The sequence below is a fragment of the Poecile atricapillus genome, chromosome 8 (genome assembly GCF_030490865.1).
Source record: "Poecile atricapillus isolate bPoeAtr1 chromosome 8, bPoeAtr1.hap1, whole genome shotgun sequence".
Taxonomy (NCBI): Eukaryota; Metazoa; Chordata; class Aves; order Passeriformes; family Paridae; genus Poecile; species Poecile atricapillus.
The window spans coordinates 17917680-17931485 of record NC_081256.1 but is presented as its reverse complement, the minus strand read 5'-3'; the positions used below and the strand labels follow the sequence as shown (position 1 = coordinate 17931485).

Genomic DNA, 13806 nt, shown 5'->3' with positions numbered 1-13806 from the left:
GCGTGCCCTGCCCCTAATGAGTGCCTGAGGACACATGGCTCGCAGGACAGCCATCTCCATCCAGGCAGCTCCAGTCCAGCCCGGGCAGCTGGAAGGGAACAGCAGAGACTGGAAGCAATGAGTTGGCCAAGTGTCACCAGGAGATTGGTGACAGCCCCTCCTCCCTGCTGGGGCACCAGCCCTCCTCCTTGGCTCATTCCAGCAGGCAAAGCCAACACGGCTGCTAAGCTGCCCGCTCCAGCCATGCTCAGCAGGGAGCTGTCACTGCTGGCCCTGGGTGAATCGAGTTGGCGCGGTCTCAGCACAGCGACCGGGTGGCCAGGGAGGGCTGTGCCAGGCTGTGCAGGCACTGCCAGCAGCTGGGCACTGCCCCAGCCCCAAGCCACCAAGATAACACTGGATTTGTGCACATTTCCTCAAGAAAACAGGGAGTGAGGGGTGTTTAACTTTCCCCTGCCAGAGCAGCTCGGCTTTCCTTCCTTCCGGCAAGTCATTCTCCACCATGGAGAGAGCAGATCAGCATCAGCTCGTCTGCAGCAGCTCGGGGCAGGGACAGGGTGGTGGCAGTGACCCAGAACTGGGCTCGGGAGGTGGGTGGCCAGGTTGGATCTGCGGGTGGCCTGTGGCTGCCCATGGGCGCTTTGCCGGGCGGGGGGCACAGCCAAGGCAAGCAAAGAGTCCGTCTGGTGGCGCTTGGATTTCTCAGCACAGCCCTAAGCTTGCATTTCTCAGCACAGCCCCAAGCTGGGACTGCTGTGGCCCTGCTGGGATCTGTCCCCAGCCAGCTGGCTGTGTCCCTCCATCGCTGTATGGGAAGCTCATGACCAAGGCCAAGCAAGAGGGACTGGTCTTCCTGTGCTCAAATACCTGCAGAGCCTCCCTGTCCTCATGCCCCAGCATGTCCCTTAGCACACACTGGGAGATGCTTTTGGTTTCCATGGGGAGTGGCTCTGCACCCCTCTCCCCTGCCCCATGCCCCTTTGACATCCTGCCCCACTCTCATCTTGGGGTCTTGCTTGGTCCAGCTGCTGATCCTTGAGCAGAGCAGCCTCTCCCCACAGGACAGATGGTCCCTGTGGCAAGGGGACAGGGAGATGAGACCTGCTCTGTGAGAGGCAGGGAGCCCCACTTCCCTGGGGGAAGACACATGGATAGGGCTGTGTCCATGGTGGGACTGAATGCTGCTGCTGGGGCATCTGTGCCTGGGGGGGGGGGGGGGGGGGGTTCATCTACACCCCAGAAATGGGAGAGCTGTGGGCCACCCCTCCACCAGCACCCCTGGAAGGAGAGATTGAAGAGTGGGTGGAAGAAAGGGGTCTGGTAAGAGCAGAACTCTTCACGGAGATACAGGGAGCAGAGACCTGGAATACGGGAGACGGCATTATTGTGGGGGGAGGTGTGGGTGCCAGGCAGACCTTGCAGGAGCAGATATTTGGGGCGGGGAGGGGGGGAGACCTGCAGCGAAGTGGGGTGTGTGAGACCAGATCCGCCAGTGCAGCGGGGATTGAAGGGCGGGGGAGAATCGGGGTCCTTCCTCAGCCTTAGTCCTGGTCCCCAGTCCCCGGCTGCGGGGCGGGGAGCACGCAGCCCCCCCGGCCGGGCCCCGCGGTGGCGGCCCGGGGGAGCGGGAGGCAACGGAGCGGGGCGGGGAGGAGCGGAGGAGAGCGGCGGCACCGAGACCGGTCCCGGCGGCCAGGGCACCGCCGTGCTCGGTACCCGGCGGGCTCCGGCGGCCCCGGCTCCGCGGCGGCTCCGGTACCTTTGGGCGGCTCCGCACCCGGGCAGCTCGGCAGCCCTGTACCCGCGGGCGGCTCCGGTACTCCTGGCAGGCTCCGGTGCCCCGGGTGGCTCCGGTAGCATTGGAAGGCTCCGTTGCCCCGTGGCGGCTGCGCACCCCGGCGGCTCCGGTGTCCCGGCTCCGGGCAGACGCAAAGGAGGCAGCGGCCGCAGCCAGGCAAGCGGGCGGGGGCGGCCGGGCCGGAGCTCAGCCCCCCGAGTCCCGGGACCCCCGCCCGCGCCCTCCCCCCCGAGGGCAGCGGGACACCCCGGGGGGATTCGCTGGAGGGTGAATCCGGGGAGGGCAGGGGGTATATACAGCCCCCGTGCCGAGAGCCGGCCGGATCCGGGATTTGCGCAGAACAAAGGAGCATGCAGGGTGTGTATGGAAAAGTACCGGCGGGAGGGGAGCGTTGTTCGTCTGCAAACCGGGCTGGGGGCGACGGTGCGTGGTGCGAGGGCTGGGTGTGCCAGGGCAGCGTTCCCCTCTCTCCCCGGGCTTGGGGCTCTGCAGGGAACAGGGAGTGCAGCCATCCCCACGTCTGAGGGGTTTTTGCCCCCGCAGTCATCCTACCGCAGGTTTAATGGTACAGGGGGGCTGCAGGATTTGTCCGTGGGCCAGGGGTGCAGAGTGCCCGGAGTGCGGCAGGAAGGGGGGAATGTGTTGGGGGCCGTGGGGGTCTCAGGGCATTTGTGGCACTGTACGAGGTGGGCTTAGGGGTGCTGTGCTTGTAAAGGAGGGTTGGGGGTGCCTGGGGCACAGATGGGGGATCCGTGGAGCTGGCAGAAATGCCGCCTGTGCTTGCCCCCATGATCCGAGCACTGCTGTGCCAGCCACCTCTGGGCTCTGCACCCCAGTGCCCTGGCCATGAACCAGGACATGGGGGGACTCCGGGCGACGGGGCTGCTCTGTGCGGGCAGCGAGGCTCAGAGACCTGCGAGAGGGCAGCGCTTCCCCCTGCGTGATCTGGGCTGCGTGACCGGGTCTCGCAAGGGGAGATATTTATAGCGCTGCTCCACTAGCCCGAGGTTTGCACGGCCTGGAACGGGGCTGGCAGCCGCCGCCCCCCCATCCAGAAGCCTCTGGATGCAGCTGAGCTGTTTCCCCGGCGGGGCCGGGCTGGGTGGGAACCCGCAGGGCTGAATGGGCTGCATGGAACATGCTGGGGCTCGCTGCCAGACTACAGGCTCCTGCGTGCTCTGCTGCCTGCAGTGCTGCCTGCAATGCTGCCTGCAGTGCTGCCTGCATGCTGGGTGCTGCAGAGGCCTCACAGGGAGGGTGATGGGGCAGGTTTTGCTTTGGCTTGGGCCAGCCAGGCTCTGGCAAAGGAATACACCACTGTGCGATGATGGGGACAATAGGGAGAGTTTGTGTTTTGACTTTGCCCTGAGACACAGATTGGCCAGAGCTATTGTGGGGGAAGGTGAGAAGACAGGTGGGACTGCATATCCAGGAGTGTTTTCCACATGCTTTGTCCCTGTTATTCCAGCATGTCCACATGTTCCCAGAAAAGGGAAATGAGAGGTCTGGGAACTGCCCTGAGTCAATCCATGCTGCTTCCTACCCTTTGCATGGAGCAGCCTTCTCTTGAGTCCTGCTGGAGCCACCAGCACGTGGTGACGGTCAGTGCCGGAGCCATGTTCCCTCTTTGTGTCCCACAGACGTGGTCCTCTCCTGACCAGACATCTGCTCTGCTCATGTCTCCATGCTCTTGCTTCCCTGGCACAAAGCCTCGCAGTATGTGGGGACGCCTCTGTGCATGCCCCGGCTCCTCTCCCAGTCTCCTGATCCTCACAGTTTGCACATGCGAGCCAGATGTCATTGCTGTGTCACCACCCCATTCCAGACCCCCTCTCTTATATATTTTACCCCCTCCACCCAGATATGCCAGCACCAGGCCAGCAGCTGTGTTGTGCCCTCCTGTCCTGCTCACTGGGTGCGTGGCATCTGCTTGCTGTTGGGTGGGGGAAGGAGTGGGGCAGGGAGAGGCAGGAGTGGGAGATCAGGGCGAGGGATAAAGCCAGACCTATTTTTATACTGCAAAGTAATTACCAGAGCTTTCCAATCCTTAATCTGCCGAGAGCACCCTGGTGCGATTGGATCCTTCCCCAAGCCTGGCAACAATTCCCCCATCACACATCTCCTGCGTCAAAGCCCCGTAAACTCCCACACTTGGGCTCACACTGGGATACATGTGCTGCAGAGCTGCCAGCACGTCTGCCCCCCACTTCCAGCAGCCCCTGGCCCAGGAACAGGGATGGGGACCCTGGCTGGGACCCTGGTTTACAGCTGGGAGGATCTCACTGCTGAGCCAGTGGAGTAGGATGTAGCCTTGGCCACCTGGCTTAGCTGCTGGCTAGATTTGGGTCCCAGCACTGTGAACACACTAAATCCATGTTTTCCCCATCAGCTGCCTCCCAGGGGGTTTTGATCGAGTTTAGTGGCCCACACAGCACCCTCCAGCACCCATCCAGCTTGGCTTCCCACTGGCACAGACAGGGTTTGGGGTGCGTCTTTCCCGACGGCGCACAGGGTGGTTCTGGATGGCAATGCCAAGTCTCGGCTGGCTCCTTTCCCGGCCTCTCCCTGTCCTGTCGCTGAGCCAGGGGCTTGCTGAAGAACCTGTTCCATAGCTCCCGCCATGGAGGAGGAAATGACGGGTGATGTTTGCGGGAACACCTTTCATCCTGGGGCTGGGGGACTGCTTTGCCCCTGCCTCTGTGCAGCTGGCTCCAGGCTAGAGCATGGGATCTCGACAGCCCAGGGATGGAGTGAGGACTCACCTTCCTCCACCCACCTCGTGCCCACCAGCTCTCTGACACCTCACCCCAAAGCCTGACTGGGCTGTTCAGTCCCATTCCATGACAGGGAAAGGGGCTTTTTGTACCACAATTCCTCCATTGTGGAGTTTGGAACACCCTTGCCAAGTATTTGGGACTAGCCCTCGATCCATCTGTCTCACGGCACAGCAGCAGGCACAAAGTAAAACTTGGAAGTGTACAGGAGGCAGTGCCCCCACAAACACTGCTGTTCTACAGAAGGACCCAGTGCAAGGGATTGCAGAGGGTGAGCCGCCTTCAGGGCATCCCCAGGTGACTCCACAGTGTCCCTTCCCCCTGCCTGGCAGGGACCCAGCGCCCTGCCTGAGGCAATGGCCATAAAAGGCCCTGAAATGGAGAAGATGGGCGGGGGGGGGGGCCGGGCTGCTTCTCGAGCCTGAATGGGATCTTCCCGTCTGCCCACGCAGGTCAGGCTTGCCAGGAAGTGGGAATGGGAGGCTGGATGGAGGAGAGCAGCCTGGAGCAGGTTCAGGAGGCTGGGGCACACCGTGCTCCCCTCCACCTCCCCCTGCTTCCCTAGGGGGCACGTTTGGACCATGGCCCGGGATGCCGAGGATCTGCATCGCCTCCCACGAAGGGCTCAGGGGGATAAAGCTGCCTTTTCATCGGCACCTGAGCTGTGGGGCAGTGGGGGCTGGGGCCGAGGGGCACTCAGCGGGCTCCCCCCGCCGGCCCCCCACTGCCTCTCCCCAGACAATGGCCGCCCTTTGTCCAGCCCCCTTCCCTGCGGCCCAGCTGGTGACATTTTACCACCTCCACATTCTCATGGCGATTCAAAGGGCACAGATGCACCGTGAAACCACAAAGCACAGCCTCCCCCCTCCACACTCCCCTTCCCCTGTGCCTCAGCATCCCCAGGGAAGCAGAGCCAGGATGCACTGAGGGGATGCTCACACTGGGAACCTTCCTTTGGAGCTATTTCAAGGGTGACCTGCCAGCCCTTGGGAGCTCCCTCCATCTTCCTGCCCTTCCCTTGTCATCAGCCTCTGTTCCTTTGTGACTCTGAGGAGAGCTTCTCCTTCATCCCTGTCCCAAGAGGGCTTGGCATGCCAGCCCCACACTGATGGGAGATGACGGGAGGCAGCGTAGGCGCCATTTCCAGCCTGGTGACACTTGACCTTTTGGAGCTGGAGCCGTGTGGGTGGTACCCACCGCTGCCCTGCAGGCACCCGGCTGCCAGGGCAATGCCAGGCAGGGCTGCTGGTGCCAGACGCGGCGTTGCCCTGGGCTCCTGGGTGTAGCCAGTTTGTGGGTGTAGCCGGGCTGTGGAATACACAGTGGCCTCTGTCCCTTCCCAGCGTGCGGGAGTCCAGCCCCTGCCCCGTCCCTCCTGCTCCCAGACTTCTGGGGGCTTTCCCTCAAGGATCTGGGCAAATAGCCCAGTTCCTCCCAACCAGTCGTTGCCTCCGCAGGGACCTTGGGAAAACAGCCTGTAAACAGGCAGATGGAGAGCGTGAGTCACAGTGACCGAGAGGGAAATAAATGCATGAGGGGAATTTGCAGCATGCACTGGGTCACGGGATGAATGCAGCCTCTCCCAGGGATGGTGAGTGGTTGGCACGTAGGTGCTCTCCTGTGGAGCCAGCTGTCCCAGGAAGGGGTGTTTATCCCACTGAAGGGAATGTGTCCAGACAAGCTGCAAAACGGATCCAGTCCTCTTTCCCCACCAAAAGCATCCCCTGATCCTTGCCACTTTCATCCCAAGGGATGAGCAGTCGCTGCCCTGGAGGCAGCAGCATTTCAGCACACAGCACCCTGCCCGTAGAGCCGTGCAGATCATTTCCCCGCTGAAAGTCACCCTGCCGTGGTTATTTTTGGCTGCCGGCGGGGCCGGAGGAGCTGAGCTGGCTCTCTCCCAGCCGCTGCAGCGCGTCCCGTTTGGAATTGCGTCTTGCGTGGTGGGTAGCGCTTGGGTGAACAGGCTGCCTCCAGCATCCCGCTCCCCGCTGCCAAGTACCTGCCAGCTCCCTCGCCCGTGCACAAAGCAAGAGTGCAATCTAGTGGCTAATCCCACTGGGGACACCGGTGACGCTGGGGATTAACTTCTGCAGAAGCCTCCTGGTGACAGCGGGTGCCTCTCTGAGCGTCACTCTGCCATCCCAGCTCGGGCACTGTCCTTTTCCCTGACCTCACTTAAGGCTGGAGGGACATGCAGGGCTGGGAGCCAGGGCAGAGTGTGTGCAGGGCCTGGGAGTGTGTTTGCCAAGGTGAGAGGTGCCCTCGGTAGGGGAGGGAAGGATGCAGCTCCCGGGGGTGAAGGGTGCACATGGGTTTGCCTGGGGGCAGCAAGCAGCTCACTCCAGGTGCTTTGCCCAGGACATCCACTCACCTGCTCCACCCCAGGAGTACCCAGCCTAAACCCTTCCGTGCTTCTCCATCGAGAGCCGCTATTGCCGTGTCCCCCACAGTACATCGGCTCCGTCCCCTGCCCAGCATGGGGGGCATCCGGGGCGGGGCTGCTGCCCCCGGGCGGGGTTGAGGTGCTGCTGAGCGATGCTGAGAGTTTCGAGGGTGAGGGGTCTCTTTTTGTCCCCCGAGACCCCCGGCCGGGGCTCATTTCCCGCTCTGCCCCCCCCCCCCCCCCCCCGCCGTTGGCTGCACCGGGGGTGACGTCCCTAAAATACGCTGATTTATTCAGCATTATTAACCCTTTTCCCGCGGGGTTCAGGGGACCTCGGGTGGTAGTGGGGCGGGGGGACCCCTTCGCTATCCCGGGTCCTCCGGCCCGGGGTCCCCCCGCGAACGGCCCCTGCCTCCCTCCCTGCCCCGCGGGTTGCCGTGGGAACCGCACCGGGCTTCTGATGTCACCGGGGCTGTTGCTACGCGACCGGCCCGCTCGCCCATCCCCGTGTGAGGTCACTGTCGCTATGGTGACGGCCGGTGCGGCGGGGGGGGATGCGGGGGGGATGCGGGGCCTCCCCCGGGGCCGGGGGGCGGTCCCGGGGCCGGAGCCGCGGAGCTCCCCCCACGTACCCCCGGGCGGGGGGCGGGCACGGAGGCGGGGAGGGTGGTGTCCTCCCAGGGGAACAGCAAAAGCTTCGCATTAAAACAGTGAAAAAAGGAAAATAAAGCGCTTTTTTTTTTTTTTTTTTTTGGCTTGTCCCGAGCTATTATTTTTAGAAATCCTGGCGGAAAAGCTGCCCGCGTCGGGAACGTCCTCTCATTCCACGGGAAACGCGTTTCTCCGTGGAAACAGGCAGCGGTGGGGCTGGGCTCCGTGGGGAGTGGGCACGGGGGGGATGGGAGCGATGGGGGGGTTCGGCCACGTCCCGGTGCTGCAGCCCATTTTCTGCTCTGGTCCCAGTCCCCTCCGCTACTGGGAGACCGTGGGTTTTACATCTCCTCAGCTTGCATTCCTGCCGGAGGCGATTTATTTCTAAACCCTGACATCTGCTCCATGGAAATTGATGGAGCTGCTCTTTCTGGGACACAAATCCCTGCTCCTGTCCTGCCACTGGCTCTGGGACCCCGACCGTGTCAGGCACCATCACAGCCGGCATCATGTTCCTGTGGGCATGCCCACTCACTGCCCCTTTTCGCTGGGGACCTGCCCCATCCCTCCACCCTTCCACCCCCAAGGCTGCTGCTCACTCCAGTGATCCTGCTGGCCGTGAAGCCATGGGAATTAGCAGCTTCCTCTGGACGGGGATTTAGCCAAAGCTGCTTAGAGCCACACCGGGCAGGCAGCAGCCAGCTTGGTTGGAGAGAGGGAGACGGGGAAAGTCAGGACATGCAGCCTGAGCCCTCCTAAGGATGCTGAGTAGGAAAGGGGTTTCCCTTTCCTAGTCAGGATCCTTAGTGAAATAGCTGTTTCACTTAGGTTAATAGCTCAGCATGTCTTGGTGAAACGCTGAGTTTGGCCAAAGCATGTGTCCTGCAGTGTCTTCCCTTGCGCCAGTGAGCCCTCAGCCTGTGTTATTTCCGAAGCTCTGTGGAGATCTTTGAGCCAAATGTCCATCCTGTGCCGGGAGGCTGGAGAGGGCAGAGGGATGGGAAGGGGCAGACGGTGCTCACATGGCTCTGCCAGCCAAGATGTAGGACAAGAGCTGGCAGATGGAGGCGGGCAGACACAGGAGTGGGAGGCTGCACCGAGATGCTTTTTGCTGTGACGGGATCTTGGCTCACTGCTCCTTCAACAGCTGCTGAGCTTCCCGGGGCCGGGGGCTGCAGCACTCCAGAGGGACAGAGGACGTGGGGATGGGGAGCTCGGGTGACTCCCCAGGGAAAGGGGCAGCTGGGGAAAGAGCAGGCAAAGGCTTTCTGCTGAAGTGGTGGAGATGAGGGGTCAGGCTGGAGCTGTGGCTGGGGGAGGGAGCAGGGGGAGGGGGCTCACAGCCCCATCTGGGACATGTTCTTGTCCTGCCGATGGCACGGGGAGCACCGTGTGTGCTGCTGCACTGTCAGACCTTCTGAATCCCTGCAGAGACCACGAGGAAAACTCAGCACCGAGCCTGTGTAAACTTTGCAGCAGGTGAAGCTCAGAGCAGTGGAAGGCCCACAGCACGTGGGCAAAGCGGGAGCTCCATCTGAAGGACGCTGGGCCAACTCTGGGCTCTTCAGAGTTCCTTCTGGTGGCCTTATCCTCTGCTAATAGGATCCTCTGATACCTTATGGGGAGAGGCTCAGGGGGAAATCTGCCTGCAGGAAGGATATCCTGTTTCCCTAGGGAAGAGGTCATCAGGTAAAGTAACCAAGGGAATCCTGTCCTGCAGCAGCCAGACCAGAGCAAAGGGCTGCACTGGGGATTGAGGAGAGCCTGACTGCCCACTGAGAGGTCTGGGGGTCAGTCCTGCTGGCACTGAGCCTGTGCAGGACCTACTGGGACCATCACAGAGCCTGTGGTTTAACCCAGATATTTGCAGGGTCACCATTCTCACCATCCTTACACTCCCAAGCCCTCTGAGGTGACTCCAGCCTGGCTCCTGCTCCTCACCCAGACTATTATGGGACAGGACAGGGTGGTCAAAGCCCTCATCTGCCAGACCCCAAGCAAGAAATCCTGGTCCCTGCTGTGCAGCTCCCAGGTGCCCTGTCAGCTGCTGGAGGACAAGACAGGACCCTCAAGCCCCAGCTCCCCTGCATCCACCTCTTCCACCCACTGCCTCCCTCTTTCCCAGAGGAGGGGGCTGTGGTTTGTCTGGAGGGTGGAGAGGTGGGAAGCTCTGTTCCTGGCAGAGGGATTCCCTGCCAGGCAGGGCAGATCTGTGCACACCTGATCCAGGTGAGGCTTTTAGAGAGGAGGCAGAAGATGAAACTGGGGGATGAAGCAGAGAAACAAGGATCAAGTTTCAGACCTCTCCCCTGTTTTACACCTGGAGCAAAACCAAGACTATCCAAAGCTGGAGGGATGCTGAGAGGAGCTGCTGGCAGGGAGCTGCTGGCAGGGAGCTGCTGCACAGCTCTTACCCTTGAGTGGGGCACAGCCAAAAAGGCCATCATCGCTTCCAGATGCAGGATCACGCGGCTCTAAGGCTCGGGGACAAGGTCCTGCCATGCCACCATGGTTGGGGACACTGCTCCAGGTCTGGTGCCATCGTGTGGACACACGACACTTGCATGAACCCCTTGTCCCTTTCCCTGATGGAGAGACCAAGCTTGGCAGCACTGCTCCTCCAGGCTGTACCGAACACCAAAGGGTTTTTCAGTCCTACTCCCACCATCCCAAGTCTCTCAAAATCTTGTCCACTGTCTGGATCTCCCCCTCAGCCGTCAGTGCTGTGCCTTCTCTCCCCAGCCCATCAACACCATTGCTGTACCCCACCTGCTCTGGCCACCCCCAAATTGTGACTACATTGAGAGGTGAAGTACCTGCTGATCTGGGGAGGAATCCCCCAAGCCCCTTGAGCAAGGGAAAGGGGGAAAATAAATGACCACAAGTGGCCAGACATGGAAAGATATGATGGGACTGGGGGTAATCTGCTCTGCTCCCCAAATCTCAAGAGAGGCTCTCTGCCACATGCAAAATTTCTCTCCAGATTTTACATCCCTTCTCCCCCCATTTAATATTCCTCCTTGCCTATTTTCCAGGAAATCCCGTACACCTTTCCATGGGCAAGCCCAGATGTGCTCCAGGCCCCCGTTCTCCCCGGGGTTCATCATGGCAGCACATCCCCAGGGTGCCCCATCACCGTGCCCAGCCCTGGGGGGCTGCACTGAGCGGGCACAGCGCGATCCCCACCGCTCCAGCCCAGCACGGGGGGTGCGGGCGAGTGTCTGCCCTGCCCGGGAGCCCCATGCCCGCGGTGGCCCCGGTGACCCCGGTGGCCCCGGTGGCCGCGGGACACGTCGGAGAGCCCAAGCGTTCCCACCAGAGGGAGCCCAAAGGACGCGAATCGTGGGCGCGGCCGCCCGGACACGCCACAGCCCGCAGAGGCAAACGGGGACTGTCACCCCTCAGTGCGGTTTGCAGATACCCCCAAACCTCCTTTCCTGTCTGTCCCTCCGTGCACCATCCCTGGCCCCTGGGCTGCACCCCCTGCCAGAGCTCTCCGCCAGCCCAAGCGCCTGTGCGGGGAATTTGAGAGCGGACACACGGGAAAACAGCGGCTGTGGCAGCAGAGTGTTCCCAGAGCTCGGGGCAGCCCAGAACCATCGCTCTGACAAGTGGATTTCCCCCAGTTCAAACCATCGCCCGACATCACGTCCAAACTCAGGGCACGGTGAAGCATCTCTGTTCTGATCGCTTTATGGTGAATGTAGCTATCCTAAATTAATGCAGACGCAAAGCACCAGAAAGGGAGGGTTTGAAATGATGCTCGTGGTGCTTTTGGAACGTCGGCTCGTGGCATTGCACCAGAAGATTTCCCATTCACACCTCGTCGTTCCACAGGTTTGGGTACTGTCGGACACGCTGTTGGTGGGAAAAGGGAGTAGGATGGAAATTATCTGCCAGATGGGGATGGGAGGTGGGTGAAGGGAGAGTCAGAGAAGAAATATCACAGACAATGCTTCATGATGTCAGAGGAAAATCCCTCCCATTTGCCCAGCATTTGCTCGTTTATTTAAAGCTCATCATTAGTGGCAGCCATGTGGAAGGGAATTTAAGTCCTGAGTGAATTAGGTTCCACATTTTGACCATGTGTCTAATCTACCAAAGCCCTCTCCAGTTCCTGCTTTCCATTGAAAACTGCTGCTTTCTTCATCAGCCAGGAGGTCTGGGGGCTCCAGCCATTCCCCTGCATGAGGAAAATTTTGAGCACATTAGAGGCTGTGGCTGAAAACAGGAGGCTGCCACAGTGTCAACAAGAAGTAGAGAGGCTGTGGGCCAGGGAAAATCATGGAATAAATGGGATCTGGGCCAAATCCAGGCAGACAGTGCCAGGCTGCTACTCAGTACTGCTGCCAGAGCAGTCTGGCACAGACAAGGAGAGGAAATCCCAGCCAGACCTGGCATTTAATCCGGACTTCCTGGTGGAGTGGCTGAAAATGTTCAGCTCTTGGGGGCTTTGGAGCACAGAAGCAACCAGAGGCCACAACGTTTGTGGGAGGCTGTCAAGCCTGGATGGGAAACCCCAACATGGCTATCAGGAGGAAAACACTTCTATGGGTTGAGTTTGTGCCCCAGACTCTTGACAGCAGTCCCAGGGATGCTGGAAGCAGAGTGTGAATGTGCCAAGCATTGTGGTGAGACAGCTGAGATGGGGAAAGTTGCCTGTCCACCTGGGAAACACCTCAAGGAGGGAAGAGAGGAGAAAACAGGAACTTCCTTAGAACTGCTGTGGCAGGCAGGAGCACAGTGGGAACCTGAGGCATAGGAGAATGGACTGGTGAGATGGGGTGGGACAGAGCAGTTGAAACGTGTGGGTGCAGAGCTGTCCCCAGCCCTCTCCTGAGGGTTGCATTTGGTGGCTGGCAAGGGTGGGGTCAACCCAGCACATCCCTTCCCTGGTGCTGCCCAGCCTGGCCCAGGTGTGAGTGGTGCCAGGACTACAAAAGAGCTGGGGGAAGCCTGGATGAAGGACTAATGGGGCAGAGGGGAGATGCTGCTGTCTCCAGGTTTGAAAGGTGGTGGCAGCAGAGCTGTGTTGCCACACCAGAGCCTGTTCCCTGGCTTGAGAACATGTTGTACTGGACAGCACTGGGAGTTTTCCTGTGGAATGACTGTGCCAGCCCGATGGCTTTCATCCACTCACCACCATCCTGCTGGAGAGAGGAACTGGACTAGCTGGACCTGTTGTGCTTGTGAGATGTGGGTTTGGGATTATCCTTAGTGGGTGCAGGTGGGATGTTTAATTATTTCTTCCACTTTCCTTCAGAGTGTGAAAATCAGGCTGAGAGTCTCTCCCCTTAGGGAAAAATGTCATCCCTTATTGTCTTCCATCCCCTGGTCTCAATTAAGAGCAGGATGATTCTGGAATCTTGCTGTGTCATTTGGACCTGCCACCCTGCACCTGTCTGTTTAACCTGTCAGTGCCTGTGTCCCCATGCCTGCTTCACTCCATCATCACTGTGCAAGTCACACCACAACTAGGCTGATGTGACTTGGCCCTGTGGCTTCTTGTTCAGCCCATCCCATGCCACACTGAGTGACCTCTGCTCGCTGCTGGAGGGGGTGAGGTGATGCTGACCACCCTGAGAGGTGCAGGTGAGCCCTCTGGAAAGCTCAGGCCATAGCATTTCTCACATTTCTGCTTCTTGCCCATCCTGGTGCCATATATCTGACCCACCCCAGAGCAAAAATCAGGCTCCTGGGTGCTTCAGTCTCCCTGGCCTCTGCAATGATCCCTTCTCCCTGAACCACAGGGATGTTCAGGTGGGTTGCACAAAGAGCTGGGAGCTCACTGTGGAGCTCTCCTCATATCCAGCTCCAATTTGCTGGCACCAAAACACTTCAAGTTTCTGAAGGGGCTGGATCCACTGGAGCCTGAGCATGCCCTGTTCTCTGGCACAGCAGCACTGCTGGCAGCCGTCTCACAAATTTAGGTACCATTTGTTGCCTGTGCTTGGAGATGAACCTTGCCACCAATTTGCCAGATTTCTTCTCTCAGTGTGCAGAGTATTTCAGGCTGTTTATTCACATTTGTGGCATGTTTTCTTCCTCCTGGGGCTCAGGAAATTTTCATTTATGCTGAAGTTTCCATATTACAATCTCTGAGAGCTCATGATGTTCTTTGAGCTTTAATTCTCCCTATATGCAGCATAAACTTTCTGATGGAAAAAAATGAACGTCTGCCTGCACGTGTCCCACTT

General features: G+C 60.0%; 1 protein-coding gene across 1 annotated transcript; it reads left to right on the top strand.

Annotated features, from left to right (window-relative positions):
- The first annotated feature begins 502 nt into the window (after positions 1 to 502).
- Positions 503 to 13806, top strand: LOC131581656 (collagen alpha-1(I) chain-like). Its single transcript, XM_058844159.1, has 3 exons — positions 503 to 590; positions 1485 to 2155; positions 10645 to 13806. Exons 1-3 carry the CDS (start codon positions 503 to 505, stop codon positions 10771 to 10773), a joined length of 888 nt encoding a protein of 295 aa, XP_058700142.1. The 3' UTR covers positions 10774 to 13806.